The sequence below is a fragment of the Solanum pennellii genome, chromosome 8, assembly GCF_001406875.1.
Source record: "Solanum pennellii chromosome 8, SPENNV200".
In the NCBI taxonomy this organism is placed as follows: Eukaryota; Viridiplantae; Streptophyta; class Magnoliopsida; order Solanales; family Solanaceae; genus Solanum; species Solanum pennellii.
Window position 1 is genome coordinate 69,419,476 of NC_028644.1, and position 17,111 is coordinate 69,436,586.

The 17,111-nt window shown below is 33.0% G+C and overlaps 2 protein-coding genes across 2 annotated transcripts; both read left to right on the plus strand.

Annotated features, from left to right (window-relative positions):
* The first annotated feature begins 1,308 nt into the window (after positions 1-1,308).
* LOC107026773 (hydroxyproline O-galactosyltransferase HPGT1) lies at positions 1,309-8,726 on the plus strand. The gene is made up of 12 exons (XM_015227856.1): positions 1,309-1,654; positions 2,126-2,189; positions 3,108-3,157; positions 3,260-3,453; positions 3,739-3,802; positions 3,919-3,991; positions 5,068-5,191; positions 6,120-6,207; positions 6,295-6,345; positions 6,999-7,070; positions 7,392-7,504; positions 8,386-8,726. Exons 1-12 carry the CDS (start codon positions 1,539-1,541, stop codon positions 8,406-8,408), a joined length of 1,032 nt encoding a protein of 343 aa, XP_015083342.1. The 5' UTR covers positions 1,309-1,538; the 3' UTR covers positions 8,409-8,726.
* A 3,385-nt stretch (positions 8,727-12,111) lies between these two features.
* LOC107028741 (putative glucose-6-phosphate 1-epimerase) lies at positions 12,112-16,167 on the plus strand. Its single transcript, XM_015229921.2, has 8 exons — positions 12,112-12,701; positions 12,797-12,871; positions 13,255-13,311; positions 13,409-13,572; positions 13,718-13,852; positions 14,204-14,306; positions 15,382-15,481; positions 15,671-16,167. The coding sequence occupies exons 1-8, from the start codon at positions 12,594-12,596 to the stop codon at positions 15,838-15,840; spliced, it is 912 nt and encodes a 303-aa protein (XP_015085407.1). The 5' UTR covers positions 12,112-12,593; the 3' UTR covers positions 15,841-16,167.
* The last annotated feature ends 944 nt before the right edge of the window (positions 16,168-17,111 follow it).

A 17,111-nucleotide genomic window follows, 5' to 3' on the forward strand; every position in this document is an offset into this window, starting at 1 on the left:
ATAAAGGTAATATATATATATATATATATATATATATGTTTAAATTATGTGTATTATTTACGGGATAATTCAATTAATTTAAAAATGGTTATTTATACAAATGATTATTGATCTCTTGACATTATATTTTAAAAGTTCAACGACAACTTATATTTTAAAATGTGATTTTAAATAACACAATCTCTAGAATTATTTTTTTGCTTAATCAACTCAAATCGTAAATTAAATGTGACTACTAAAATACAATTTAAACTAACCTCATCTCCAAAAATATTGGCTTGCTCAATTAACTCAATGAGGTATGTTAACAACACTTCATATATGGCTCCACATATTTGAAATAATTTAATAATTTTATGTTTCAATGATCATTTTCCAATTTTTCGTGATTCTTTTTAACTAATATTTGTCAATTGGTCACTTAATCATATGAATTGTGATTCTTTTTAACTAATATTTGTCAATCGATCACTAAACCATATGTGTAGGGATAATAAAATTTCGTTAAAATTATAGAGTATTGTTTTTCTTTTTTCAATTTTGTCATGATATAAGATTTAAGAAAGAAATTGAAAAATTTCATAATTTTTTAATGAGTAACTTTCACATATAGCAAACATAAAAATCATATTTGTATGTTATAGATATACTTTGCATAATTGCACTCCATAGTAAATATAAATATGTATATTTCGCTATATATATAAAAAATTATTGTATAATTTGCTATACATATACAAAGATATCAGTTATATAATTCGCTATATATATACAAAAGAAAGCAATTGTATACAAATCAATTGTATAATCTGTGTATGTATAAAACGAGAAAGAAAGAAAAACAAAAGAAAATTGTGCAGAGAAACATTTTTATTGTATAACTATAAGTGTATAGGACGAAGATATATGTATTTGCATGTGTATATAGAAATTTCTCTCGCTTTATACAGACAGAGACACAATTTATACATTTCGTTTCTGTTTGTATAAGCGAAAGAGACGAGGGTGGCAAGCGAGATCTGGGAGAGGGGAGAGAGAGGAACAAAAGTATATGTAAATATATAATTTTCTCTCGCTTTACACAGACACAAACACATTTTATACATTTGTCTTTGTATAAAAGCAAGAGGCAGCTAGCGAGAGAGGAAACTGACAACCTGTTTGCTACATGACATAACTAAATCAAAGTGTAATTATAATATTTAATTCGAATAGTTAGTTTGTCATTATATACAAAAAAAAAAAAAAAAATTAATTACCTTTTATAGAACCTTTATTTAAGTACCTATCAACTTATTAATGAGTTGCAATGTATCAGTAAGACTATTTGCATCCTTAATTAATGTCCCGAGTTAAAATTCTGAATAGGAAAAAAAATTCTTAAAATATAAAAATAAAAAAATATCCCAAATTGACAATTGGATCGAAAATCTAGGCAATTCAATCAGCTCCGATCAGTCTAAATTCCTCCGATATCAATCGACGTATCCGGCCGCTGACGAGTACTGATCCGTCGGAGTCGACGACGTATAGTAGAAATGAATAGCAGGGGTTCCGCCAACCGGTTATCATCCACCTCCAATTTCCGATCTCGAATCTCGTTTCTAATGCTCTCTATGTTCTCTACAATGGCTGCTCTTTATGTTGCCGGCAGGTTGCTCTCTCTTTTTGTATATATATTTATTTGTACGTCCATGCATAGCTGCACATTTTCCTTTTTTTTTTTTGGTTTGTTTATTATTACACTGCTAGTGTCGTGAAATTTTGTTTTAACTTGCTGAATTTGGCTATGCGAGATTTGCTAAGTGGAGATACGTATTTAGTCCTTGATAACAGGGTGTAGTTGATAAATGGAATGATTTCTTTCAATTAGCTCTATCATCATTTGCTGTTTATGGTGTTTCAGTTATAACACTATTTTGTTGTTGTTACTGTTTCCTTATTAGTTTCTATGTTTGTTTTATTATTGTTTTTCCTTTTCATACCTACTTTGATTTGTTGTAGTCAGTTGAGAGTCCTCTACGAGTTACGGGAAACCCCACTTGTGGGATTTCACTGGGTGTGTTGTTTTTGTAGTTGACGATGATGATTTAACTGTGGCAACTGGTAATTGCATTATTGGCAGGTTGTGGATGGACTCGGAGAATAGGGTATATCTTATTCAAGAGCTTGATAGGAGAACCGGACAGGTATTTCTCTCTAATGGTAATATTGTTCTATTCATGTGGTAGATAAAGCTGATTCATTTTCCCTGAATTCTCCAGTCATCTTTGTTTTAGTAAGTTGTAGTATGTAGGATCAAATAGGCTCTATAAAGATCAAGGTGGTTGTCATGTCAGGATTATAATAGCTGACCATGAGGTAGTCTCCTTGATCTGAATATAGAATATGATTGATTATAAAGAAAATACAAGGTTCCACATTATCAAATGTTAACTAGCCATCTGTATAGGTTTGGTGAAGAGTGCATTTCCCTCATGTAAGACTCAACATTGTCACAAGTTTTACTTGGGCTAATCTGCTAGAACTTCACCCAAGTTGAGGAACCCCCATACCGTGCACCAATAAGATCACCAAAAGCCTTTTATGCCTGGTTTTTGCTAGTTGTTCACTTGTTCTAGTAACATAAAATGAATAGAGCTCAGAAACAGGAAGAAATTCTATTGATTATTAGTATGACATAGTCATGCCAGATTATGCACCAAACCCCTTTTACATGAAAGACCTGGGTTTTATTGCTATTTAAAGGGCTTAGGAAGCGGCAAGAGTCCTCTCTTTCTTATGTTCACCTGAAAATTCATTCACGAGAGGAATCTCAAGGTAAATGGTACTGCACTGCTCAGGCTAGCCCTTCTAAAAAGCCTTCGTTACATATGCCTGTTTATGCTTGATATCCGATGTAAACTTACCCTAATAAAGATTCTTTCTTCAATTATAAGTTTTTTGTCAAAAAGTGTACTTCAAAAAAGGTTTTTTTTTTCAGATAGTTTGATGAAGTTGGCATTGAGATCTCAATTTTTTGTTGTCTCATTGGTCCTGATGAGTTGAGTCTTGAGATGGTTAATGTTATATCAAAAGTTATGAAGCATGCTTATCTTCCTTTGCAGGGCCGTTCGGCTATATCAGTAGATGATACACTGAAGATCATAACCTGCAGGTTAGATGATTGTTATTGAATTTCAGTCATAGCTTTGATGGAATTTCTCTTCATATTGGAATTTTATGCTGGGATTATACAGGCTGATGTTGTCTTTGCCAGGGAACAACAGAAGAGGCTGACTGCACTTCAGATGGAACTGGGTAAAGCCAGTGAGGAAGGTTTTGTGTCAAAGCATCTACTGGATAACAATGAGAAGGATTCAAAGAAAAAACTTCTAGCTGTTATAGGTGTCTCTACAAATTTTGGCAACAAGAAAAACAGAGACGCAATTCGCAAAGCATGGATGCCTACTGGTTAGCTTGCTTATCCTCTCCCCTTTTTCTTGATTTCTTTTGGTAGGCCTTTTGTGAAAGCTAAAATTGAACCAATTCGACTAAGATGCTGAAGTTATATTTCAGCTCACCTTGCTGATAAAATCATTGTCTGTTGAACACATTTAGACTGGATTCCTGTGGAATTCCCTAGTAATATCATTTATCTTGTCTTAATCAGGAGTATCTGCAGTACAACTGCTATCATGATGAGTTAACTTTTGAAACAACTGATTAAATTCTAAATTTGTAAGTTACTTTTGGCAGGTCCTGCTCGTAAAAAGTTAGAGGAGGAGAAAGGTATCGTAATTCGATTTGTCATAGGAAGAAGGTACCTACCTTGATAAATCTGAATTAAATAAAGGATACACCATAATGCTCTTTGAAAATAAGGAACTAGATGTTTCTTTCAATCAGGTCACTTACTCGAATTTGCACCTCATGCAGTTTGAATCGTGGAGATAGTTCGGATAGAGCCATTGATGATGAAAGCAGGAGTTTCGATGACTTCATCATTCTTGTATGTGAAGCTTTTGCATGTCATTTTTTATAAACTAAGTTTCTTGTTATCAACTAAAGATAGAAATTTTTTGTTTATTACCATTAAAGAAACGAGCTTTAAGAATGTTAATTTAACCGAGAATTGTTAGTCGTTCTAACCTATCAAAATCAGTGTTGTGAAAGGCGATCGCCTCGTCGCAATGGCAAGAGGCGAGGCGAGGCGATCCTCATCGACTTTTAGCTTTGTGGCGAGGCGATCTTCAAAAGGCGATGCCATGACGACAAAAGGCGAGAGGGAAGAGGCGAGAAAGGCGTCGCTTTTTGTATTTTCTTAAAAAAAGGCGACTAATTTAGGGTTTTAAAAGTTAAAAGGTAATTTTAGGGTTTTCGACTAGACTCCTCCGGCAACTAGACAGTCTTCTCTGGCGACTCCAAAGTCTAACCAATACATATTTCTTCTTTTCTTCTTCAGATTTCTTCTTCCTCTGTTGTTTTTCCTTCTTCTTCTTCTTCGGACTTTAGAGTCACTTCTACCCTTGTTTTGACTTTTGTTATGTTTTTTTTCTCATTCAAGTTCTAGACGTTTAGTATGTACTATCTATTTTTTGATTTTGAATTGAAAAAATTGCTAAAATGTTACTGTTTGATTATTTACATCCGCAATTAAATATTTTAATTTTTTGGTATAAAATGGTGCCACACTTCAAAATGGCGAGCGCCTCGCCGCTCGCCTTGCCTTGTGGAGAGGCAGACCCTTGTCGCCTTTTATCGCCTTTCGCTGTCCAAAACACTGATCAAAATAGATTAAATCTTCTTGAGTTATTCACATCCTTCCTCCACCAGAGAAAGAAATAGTAGTAAATTAACAGTAATCAAATTCCACTTTCTTTTCGAGGAAAAGAATTTTTCAAATAATAAATGGGTATCAATTGTGTTGTTATATGTCAGCACACTCATGTCGTGTTAGCTTATTTGTATGTTTTTATAAGTATATCTTACCGTTCTGAAAATCGGTTACTTTACTGTGTAATCTAGTTCTTGTAGTACATATTTCTAGAAAACTCAGTATGTGAATATTATGTTCTTCCTGAGCAGAATGACCATGTGGAGTCCCCTCAAGAGCAATCAAAGAAGACAAAGTCATTTTTTGCTCACGCTGTTGAGCATTGGGATGCTGAGTTTTATGCCAAGGTCAACGACAATGTCTATGTTAATTTAGGTAACAAGTATTAGGAGCCTCCAATATGTACGTTAGTGTATCTGTTGTTCTCTGTAGTCTGTGCTCTACGAACTTCTTTCCATTATCTATGATTTAATTTTTTTCCATTTAAGAAACTGTTATGGTACATTTGAAGTCATTAAATTCTTTAGACTCTTAAGTGTAGGAAAGAGATCGCGAAAGAGTTACCTAATGTATGTCAGCATTGGCATGTTGAATTTGGAAATGATAATGAGGTAAAGAACAGAAAGAAGTTGTACCTAGGTGATTTTAAATTTCATTCTTGTCAAGCTGTAGTCTTCTCAAAGAGACAGTAAGGTCTAACATAAATCACAAAAAATGTACAAAAGCAAGACAGTGTTGAAGAGGTGTCATGTTACCTAAAATATTAAAGGCACGGTGCCTGTTTGTGGCCAACCAGGTCTAAATTGATTTCCCTGAGTGAGCAAATGTAGAATGCGCCATATTGTGTGAAAGTTGCTCAAAAGAAAAGTTGCCTCATTTACAAAGCTAGGACCAGAATGAATCCTATTGAATTACGACTTGGAGCGTTCAAACAACTACCCTGAGTTCTATATCAGGGTTTCTTTTGATTAAATAAAGTTTGCAATAACCTTGAATAGTCTATTTATTCAATAGATTGTATCAAGATGCCAATGAGAATCTTGTTGTATCTTCTTACTCTACTCTCTAACCATCGCGAAATTGATTGGAGATGATCCCTTGAGATACTATAATCCTAGTGATAGAATCTCGATTGGCTATGTCCTTCACAGAAAATTGCAACGCCATAACCACTGAAACATAATATTATAACGCCATATCTATGATGTTCTTTGCTGAGGTCTTAACCTGTTAACACCTACAATGTTCTTATGTTTTTAGAAAAATATGTGCTGTATGCTTACGGGCTTTAGTTTATCCACAGATGCTATTGGAACTGTACTTACCACCTATTTGGATAAGCCTCGTGCCTACATCGGGTGTATGAAATCTGGCGAAGTTTTTTCACAGCCGTAAGTTTCTCCTGTTTATTGGATGATTGCTGTTTTGCTGAAACAGTGTTAGTTCTTCATAACCTAATTTTTGTTTCTTGTTCACAGGGAACAGAAATGGTATGAGCCAGAGTGGTGGAAATTTGGGGATGGAAAATCGTGAGTACTTCTGTACTATTTACTGAAATCATCTGGCTGAAGCAGGCAGTGCTAGATATACTGCAGAGACCCACTGCTGCATGTATTGTAGTTATACCTCTTCTCTGTCTAGTGCTAGTTGCTCGTGAGTCTTGGTTGGAAATATTGATCATACATAATTTGAATCTCAGAGTCAGCCCTCATAAACTGAGGGAGAGGACAATCTTTTTGCCGAGATAGACAAGAAATATATTAATTATGGTTTCTGACATATATGTTCCAAACAAAAATGAAGATACACTATTTCAAATGATCAAAGGAAAATAAATATAGTAGTATTGCAAAAGAGGAAAATTGTTGGAGAAGGAAAATAAATATGAGTATATATTCAAGGGAAATTGCATTATGAGTGTTGGATTCGTATCTTCTTCCTTTTCTTCTTTCTTTATCTTTTGTGTTAGCAAACTTGAAGAGTTTTAATTTCATTAGTTATGTTAATATTTGTTGTAGAAATTGCACAAAATATTTGTGAATGGAGATTACTTAATTTTTTTGGTCATGCTGCTATTCTGCTGATATCGATCAGGCATGACATGCCAGCATCTGCATGCTGTTGAGTCTTCAACTTGTTTAGATGCTAATTCTTCCATTTTTTTGTACTCTTTCGCAACCAGATACTTCAGGCATGCTTCCGGTGAAATATTTGCTATATCGAAGGCCTTGGCTCAATTTATTTCTATCAACAGGTAAAATATGAGGGATTGACTGTGTACTTATTATCAGAAAAAAGGTGGATTAGCATTATGTTTTTATTGCATGTTGAAGTAGCAACAACTGAGGTGCCAAGAACCTTGAGCTGGGTTTCTACTCTCAGTAAAGGGTCGGTTTTGTTTGTAACATGTGTTTACTTCTCCATAATTGTTTCCATGTTGGATTGATCGTATCTGTTAGTAGGCTATCTTTTATGCACATCACTCCACTTAAAAAGAAAAACAAAGCCATATGTTTCCATTAATTGTGATGGCAATAGTGAAATGCTTACTGTTTTGTCTCCCTCCACTTTGTAGATCAATGCTTCGCTCATATGCTCATGATGATGTGAGTGCTGGATCCTGGTTCATTGGACTTGATGTGAAGTATGTTGATGAAGGGAAGTTCTGCTGTTCTTCCTGGTCTTCAGGTCTCTCTTTCTCTCTCTCTCTCTCTCTCTCTCCCTCTCCCTCTCCTCTCCCTCTCCCCCCATAGGAAATAGGAGAGAGAAAAAAGTGATTGGCGCCTCCTTTTGCAGCAGTTATTGACCATATAAACGAATTGCTGTCTCTGTATGAGTTGTGGATTGTTTTATTTAGGAGGTTCTACGGGAGTATCTCTAATTTGAGTATGAAAATTGTTAGTTCCTATTAGAAATTGATAATTAGAGAGCTATTTATTTATAAATAGTTTTTTCCTCGTTAAAAATATAGATGATAGAGCGGTTTGAGTACACAGAGAATTATTACAAGGAAAAAAGAAAGTTTTCACATATGGACATCATTGTTATAATATACTGATAACATTGTCTTGGTAATTTTTGGAGTAAATTTTACTTGCATCCCATTTTCTTTTTCCTTCTATAGAAATAGAACTGATCCACTTTGAAGGGAATGGTAGAAGATCCACTTTGAAGTGAAAGGTAGAAGAGATAAATCTTGGTGCTAGAAAAGGAACTGAAGACAATTGTTGCCAGAGTTATTGTGTCAGTAGGTGTTTTGGTTAAAGAAAGCATATATAAAGAGGGGTGGAGAAAAAATAACTCCTGTATTGGTGAGGCCAGCTGAAGTTACTCCTGTCTTTATTTAGGGAACTGTTTTGAGGTCAATTACTTTGTTGTTTTCATCAAGCTTAGGTCATTTTGCTCTCTTGCCTGACGAGTTGAGACATATAGATATTGTTTGTTTGTATCTTGAGAGTCGAGAGATGCTCTATACAATTGCGTCGTAGAAAATGAACAAGGAATTTACTGCTATTGTCACATTGCTCCTTGTGACATCATGGTATACTAAATTGCTCTTCTTTTTTTAGGGTCTGTATGTGCAGCAGCTTGATTGGATCGCCTCATTTAGTACATATAGAGAACAAGTCACTGGAGATCAGTTTTGCTGCAATTTCCTTTTGGTGCCCTGTACAAAGGTGGTTGAAGTTTTTCACTCCAATCATGAAGAGCCGCGTGATAGAGAGAGCAGACACCTTAGTTCTTGACATCACCATGCCTTGTAGTAGGAATGTAGAAAGGGTTCTTGGAGTGTAAGACACTATGGTCAGAAAAGTTATTTGCATGATGTATTCACAGAGTGCACATTGTCCATTATTTAAGCATGGACTATTAATATCAATGTTATGCAGATATTAAGTTTGTTGAACTATGTGAGGATTGTCAAATCTCTTGAGATTGCTTCTATAGCAATTTCAAATATGAATTAGTGAGCTTTGAACTTGAACTTGAACTTAGGACTTATATCGTGTAGATTTGTGCGATCACCTTATTTACAAGCCTAAATAGTTAGATACGACCCATGAGTACGTGGGGTCAAAAGTTCAAGATCAACCACCTTCAAGACCCACAACTACTCAATATCATGAGCTATGTTTTTCTCCAAAAAACATCACATTTTCTATCTTAATTTGAATTCGTGATGTATGTTTAACTCACGTATCACATGTTCTTACAAATTGTACCAAATCAAGATCCCCTCAAATTGGAATTAAATCTTCTTTAGAGATTTGAGCATGACACAATATCACTAAATAACGTGTAAAATGTAATTGTGCATAATAGTCAATAGGTGAAAAGATCTAATAATAATAATAATAACAATATTTATGGAAAAGGTCTAATATGTTGTGGACAGGCATAATGTCATTTCTGTTTTTACTCAGTCTCATATATTTGCTCCTTTAGATTAATTCATCAAAGACATCAACTATGTCTTAAATTCTTAATTAGTTCGTATCTTGTATGCACTTACTCTATTATTATTTCGATATTCATATATATTCTAATTATGAGATAAATCATAAATTAAAATAAGAATGTGTGGATAATTAACTAGTGCTATTTATTTGGTATATATTGAGTATACGTAAAGACATGTGTCATGTATCCCTTTATTTAAGCTAAGAGATATGCAAAAACTTATGTAACATGAGCTTTTGTGGCTATTCTAGTGACACACTTTTAAAATTCTCATATTAATGATGATGGGGTAAGTGATGTTATATGAATTTTGTCATTTGGTTTTGGGGATGGCCCTATATTTTATGTTGAGATGGCTATGGAGTTTGGCATTATTCCTCAATCCAACCATTTGTCCCCATGTCCCTTTTTGTTGGTTAGCTAATTTATGTATAAAATAATTATTTTTACAAAAAATAATGATTTGATCTATGATGGCGGAGACAGAATTTATACATATAGTGTGATTTTCGATAAGGTATGTCCTTAGTTTCGCTTCTCGATTTGATCGAATCTAACAGTTTCGATACAAGGAGAATATGTTATTATTATATTGATTTTTGAATTAATAATTTTAAAGGTATAATTAATTCAACGATAACTATCTAAAGATTGAATACATCAAATCTAACTAATTATGTTGGCTTGAAACATCCCTCTTCATCATAAAAGAAAAAGCTTTATCCAAAAAATTATTAGTTAAAAATATTGTTTTGTAGCTAAATTTTAATTATTTGACAAGTACTTTTATTCTACTTTCGAAAATGACTGCCATTTGCTTTCAAAATATTGAATAATCAAGGTCAAATATTATTGTGAAAATTTGAAAAAATAAAATAAAATTGTTCCTAGGAGTCAACTTAGGACACATAATTAGATAGCATAAAAAATAAAGGACATTCACTGATATTTACAAATTACAAAAATGGGCTAATTATTTTACAAATGGCAATAATAATTATAATATGATTAAATCCAATTATTGACTATCTCTTGTTCAAGATAATTATATTTGATTCTATATATACTTTCATTAAAATATTTATTTTAAAAAATTGATGACAAGTGCTTAAATCATGTTGGAGTCACTAGCCATCCAAGTTGTGCTTAAATTTGAACTATATTTGCAATTTATTTAGTCAAAAAATGGTAGGGAGCATTTCCTCCACCCTGGACTCTACGTGACATAAATTTAAAATAATTTAGCTTTATTGTAAATATCTGACATCGAATAAAATGTTGATTTAACTTTTTTTACTCTCCCTTTTTATTTTCTCCTTCTTTGTCGCCCTAACATAAAAACAGTGGGACTAAGTTCAATTCCAGAAAATAAAATCATCTTTAATAAAAAATATTTTATTATTAAATGGACTCTTCAATTTTAAATAAATTAAATCCTAATATAAATATCAAAGTCGAATTACAAAAAAGAAAAGAGAAAAAAGATATAGTTGGATATTTCAACAACTATATCCCTACTAATTCAAATCAAATTCCTCCCCCTCCTTGGAATTGACTCATACCATATTAAATCTAAGAAAATTAATTAGATGGTTGTTGGGAGAAATAAGTAAGAGAGAAAGCTAAGTAAAAATAATAATAATAATAATATATTCGATATAATTTTATAAGTGAAATTTAAGAAAATGGTGCATATGTAAACTTTGGTCATGTGAAGATGGCAAAGTGATTTTCGAAAGATACTCTGCTCAAATAAAAATGATTCAAAACAGATTTGAAAAAAAATTACAGAAGTGAAAAAATCAATATTAAATTCTATAGAAAGAGAAAAAGTTACACCAACTAGCAAAATGAAATGGATGAAAAAAAACTTAAATAGAAACAAATTAATAACGTAATATGAGTTCAAAATTAATAAATCTCAAATCAAATACCAAATTCCGAAACGAAAAAAAGAAAATATATAACATGTTTCAACAGCTATATACCACCTACCAACTACAAAAGGTTGGTTCAATAGTCAAGGATGATGCTTTTAATCTAGACATCTTTAATCATGTTCCTATCAAATAAAATTCCTAGGATGCTTAAAAAAGAAAACAAGGTATAAAATGACAAAAAAATTATAAAAGTTGACGATAAGAGCAAAAAAATATTATGCAATTGGATATAATGTATTTGATCATTACAAGAATGAAATATTATCCTTCATATATATGAAAGTTACTATATAGTCATTATGAATAAAAAGAAAAAACAAGACTTATATGAGAATTTCTTAAATTACTCTAATACAAAATCTAATGTTATAAATTGTTCATGATTAAGATGTAATCGAATTTTCTTCTTGAATTTAATAAATATTTTCATTGATAAGATTTGTTATGAAGTAATAAATATTTTTTCATGATCAACATGGATTATGGTGCAGTGTGAATTTGCTTCACCCTAAATTATATGTTTCGAATTTGAACCCTAAATATGAAGCTTGGAGTTAGTCGAGATTTCGAATAGTGTGTGGGAAATCCAAAAAAAAAAGAAAATATGAGTTGTGACATTGTTTTACCCTTGGTATTAGACGTTTTCACATATATTTGAATTTAATCAAGTCATAAACCGAGTCGGAAATTAAAAGTTAAAAAAAAGGAAAAGTCAAGAGAACATATGTTTAGACCAAGATTGTCTTCAAAGGCCGTTAATTCAGGTAATCAACGTCCAATTAAATGTTGAAATGACAAATTCTAAGCTTTCATAATATAATTTAATGTAATGTATATACATTCATGCTCCACATTTTTTCTGTTCAAATATCTGACTTTTCTCAAGATTAATTAATTTTCTTTAATAGCTGCAAATAAGTCCAAAGAGTCATTATGATAAAAAGAAAATAAAATCACTATTTGAAGAAAATAATTGGTTAGAGAATTTGAATCATCCCTTTGTTGTTCTTGAAATTCTACAGAACTGTAGATTCTTGGGGTTGCTTCATTTTTGGAGAAAAAAGTAAAAAAGTTCAAATCTTTTTGAGTAAAAAAGGGTATTTCTTGCTTTTAATGGTCATTAATAATTTCCACAAGAAAGATAAATTAGTGGAGTTGAGTTTGTTAGGATTTTGGTAGACTTTTCACAGGAAAACTGGGATTGTCACAAGGGGAAAAGTATCAATTTTCAACTGCTTTTGAGTAATTGCAGCTCAAGTGTTTGTTGTTTTGTCTAAATTAGAAATTTGTATAAAATTTAGAGGATTTATGCTGTGTTATATCAGAGAAAAACACAAGATAGTTCTTCATATTAATATCCAGTTTGTGTTGTTGAAATGGATCATTCTGCAGCAGATAAGGATTATAAAGCTGTAGAATTTGCAAAGGATAAGAATGGGGTTGGTCAAGTTTTGCTTCGAAGTCTACGTGGCGCTTCTGTTCGAGTTAGTTTACTTTTGAGATTGATATCTTGTGTTTGACCGAAGGGTGTTTAAGATGAGAATTTTGTAAATCCTTTTGTATTGTTTTATGTATCCAGGTTAGCCTGCATGGAGGACAGGTTCTTTCATGGAAGACTGACCATGGTGAAGAATTACTTTTTATAAGTAGCAAGGTACATTTCTGAAGCCAATTGTGCTGAAACAATCGTTCTTGTCTTTCTTCTCGATTTGATTTGCAGATGAAAAGCTTGTAAGCAGAGGCAAACAGAATTTAGAGTTGTGAGTTCAGTATGACCATGATTGTATATGCAGTTATTTCAAATCTTTTTGGGCATATACTGATACATGCATAATTCGAGCTGAAAGTAATGAGTTCAGTTGAAACAATAGAAGCCTCCTAAATCTGTCTAGTTTTGGGCATATTTTCACTAATCTTGCAATGAAAACTAAAAAGGAAATCTTGTAAACTGAAGAGAAGAGAGGAGCTAATATGTGTGAAACAAAGAATCTATTGCTATGTGAAAACTGATAGCTTACTCTCCTTTATGTGTTTTAGGCAACTTTTAAGCCACCAACAGCTGTGAGGGGAGGGATTCAAATTTGTTTTCCTCAGGTAACGCGGTAGTTTTCTATATACTTTATGTTCCTCTAAAAATATGCTCACACTAGTCCTTTCGGAATGTGACTGATGTGTATGTATACTTCTGAAGTTTGGAAACCGGGGCTCTCTCGAGCAACATGGATTTGCCAGAAATAAGATGTGGGTCATTGACGATAATCCTCCCCCACTGCACCCAAATGATTCCAATGGCAAAACATATATTGACTTACTACTTAACTCATCTGACGATGATCTTAAAATCTGGCCTCATGGGTACGAACTTTATAATCCATTTCTTTTCTTAATAGGCAACATAGTTATACTGTTGTGGAGCTTAGGTATAACTATTACATGTTTGAACGATATACTAGTAAACTTTCAGCTAGTGATGTTAGTCCTATCTTTTCTCTTTCTCCAGTTTTGAGTTCCGCCTGAGAGTGGCTTTGGCTTTTGATGGATCTCTTACCCTGACATCACGCATCAGGAATGTTAATTGCAAGCCTTTTAGTTTCTCCATTGCATACCATACTTATTTTTCTGTCTCAGATATCAGGTAACTATCACAAACTTTTGTTACTGAAGGATTCTTTTAAGCATAATGATGGTTTTCCGGCTCTAGTTTTGACTAATTGAAAAATTGCTATCGAATCTTTGAGGAGTATCTACAGTCAAACTTTCTATATGAACACAAGAATATGATTAGTTGTTTAAAATTTAATCCTAGAGCATACACCTTTTTGTTGTTCCAATTAATAAGCCAAATATGTATATTGTATTGGTAAAGTCATATTATATCTTGTTAGTCTTCTATTTCCACATGTTCGAATAAACTTATGAGTTATGAAATATCCATACCGTCTTCCTTGGATGGATAGCTAAGCTAAACTAACTGCTCTTGTGACAGTGAAGTGAGAGTGGAAGGCTTGGAGACTCTCGACTACCTTGACAACTTGTGCAACAGAGAACGTTTCACAGAGCAAGGAGATGCCTTAACATTTGAATCCGAGGTAAATTACAGCATACATCTTATCAAACTAGCATTTCATAGTTCAATAAGGTACTCCCAAGATTCGGCTATTAGTTGGTGGGTAAATTTCTCATATGGTCACCTAGCTATTGCTTCTATCTTTTTCGACAAAAATCAGTTGACGATCATTTACAAAAATTACTAAACTTTGAGTATACTAACACAAAAGTCACACAACATGAAATACTAACTTTCCGGTTGATAACTCATTTTGCTTTTTTTTTAAAAAAAGAAAATCAGTAAATCAACTAAAAAGCTCTAATCCGACCTGATCCAAAACCCAAAAACCCATATGAAGAAAGTAAAATATCAAAAGAACTGAACAGGCCTCTGAAAAATCAGGTTGAAACTTTGTTGCCTCCTCCCTAATTTTCAACAGCGTTTTTGGGAAGTGCGGTTCTGTTCCTTCTTTTAATATATTCCTTCTTTTACTAAACTTTGAGTAAAACATGAGTATCCATCGGAAAGTTGGTATTTTCAGGTTGTGTTTTTTCTTTTGTATTAGTCTATTCAAAGTTTAGTGAGTTTTGTGTTAGAAATGATAGTTAAGTGACTTTTTGGAAAAATTTCTTCTCCTTGCTATTGCTTAATAATTTTGGCTCCTAAATGGGTGAGAACTGAAAAGTACCTCTATTGATTCTACGCCTACCTACTTTTCCACTCTTTTGAGCATGCATATTAATTTAGTTATGCTATGTGGTGTTGGTTTTGTTACTAATGTCCCTCCTCCTCATTTGTTCTAAATATGTATGCTAAGCAGCCGCTGATGTCTTGTTCTATAAGCATGATGTTAGCTGCAGATCATTTTTGTCGGTTACATTCCCCGAGATCTTACTTTTTATTTACGTTTACATTCTTGTTCCAATATAGAGCAAAATTGACCCAAAAAGAAATAAGTAGATATGAAATGAACGATGATAGTAGATCAATGTCTACCTTGTTTGGATTATAATCTGTGGGAGCAAATTATTTGTTGAACTTGATTCATGTTTTTGTTTCCTAACAATTAATGAGTTTGTAATTTCACACCTTTTTCAAAAATTCTTTGTTGGTAGGTGGATCGAGTTTATCTTAGTTCATCTGATGTGATAGCAGTTTTCGATCACGAGAAAAAGAGGACTTTTCTGATAAAGAAAGAAGGACTTCCTGATGTTGGTGAGCTCAACTATACTTTTGCATTTCTTTTCATCCCATTCATCAATTTTTTTCTTAAATTTGAATATTCCGGTGCAACCAGCCCTTGTATGGTAACTTCAAAACATTGGACATGTTCAGTTTGTAATCTAGTGTCTGCATATTTTCCTGTCTGATTATCGTTCAACATTCTACATTAACCTATGACAGTGGTTTGGAATCCATGGGAGAAGAAATCTAAAGTCATAGCTGATCTCGGAGATGAAGAATACAAGCATATGCTTTGTGTAGACGGAGCAGCTATTGAGAAACCAATCACCTTGAAGCCAGGTGAAGAATGGACCGGAAGGTTGGAACTGTCTGTCACGCCTACAAGTTGAAGGATCACTCTAATCTCGTGTCCAACTCAAATGCACAACACAACCTAATTTATGACCTCCTTAATATTAGCAGCGAGGTCATACACTAAAACTCAATGTCAATGTTCTTTTATTGGTATGAAATTATTATGTACTTAGACGATTCATGTTTATATGAAATCATTATGTACTTAGATGATTGATGTTTAGAAGTTCCAATTATCATTCTTGTGTTAGTGTACATCACACAGAGCATGTAATGGAACTGGGGAAAGGTCATTTTTAATGTGTCCCCAAACTGGTGTAATTTGAATGAATCTTTTTATATCAATTTGTTTTCCAGAGGTAATGTGCATTGGTGGGTTAAGCAAATTACTAACTTAAAAGCAAAAATAAGTTGACGTCTATGCATACTTTTTTATATGCTTTATGTTTCTCTAACATTTGCTCGCATGGATCTTTTTGGAAATGTGTTGACGTCTATGCATACTTTTGAAGTAACGAGGGAGAAGGGGTGAAATCGTTTATGAATAATAATGAAATGAAGGGGGAAAAGAGTAATTAGGATTTAGAGATTTAGTCTATGTGGCAGTGGAAAATATAGTAATTAGTATTGGCATGCAATCTGGTATCCACATGACATTTAACAACTTTCATTAATAAGAAAGTTGTTAATTTGCCCGTATAATTTGAAGGGTAGGATAGTTTTGAACCAAAATATAGTTTAAGAGTAAATATAAGCTATTTCAAATAGGTAAAGGACATTTTTAACCTTTTTCTGTTGCAAGAATGAAGGTTTATAGAAATTCATATTAGAATTCAATTAAAATAGGAAATTCACACTATTAGAATTTGATATAAAATATATCGATCCTGGGACCTGTGGGTTATGGGCCCACCACGCTTCCGCTGCGCCACTCTGATTTTTTTTGTCAATTTGCCCAAAGCACTAATATAACAAAATTTTCAGAAACTCCTTGTAGAATTTATTATTATCTCGGACTGTCATCATACACATTCTTTATTGGTTAAAAAATTGTATTATTCTGTATACGGATAAAATCATGTTTTATGTATATAGAGTCGATGTTGAGGATTGACCCTCTTTCAGCCTCCTACTTTTTCGAATTTTAAACTCTTTCAGTGGAGGTCTAGATAGGAAGGAGTGCAGGTTGTAGATTAGGATTGACAGTTAGTAGAGGTGAACGAGTGTCTTGTTATGCGTAGGTTTAGACTTGTTAGGGCATGTTGTAATACAGCTCATATCTTTATAGTTCTTGCTCTATGATGTG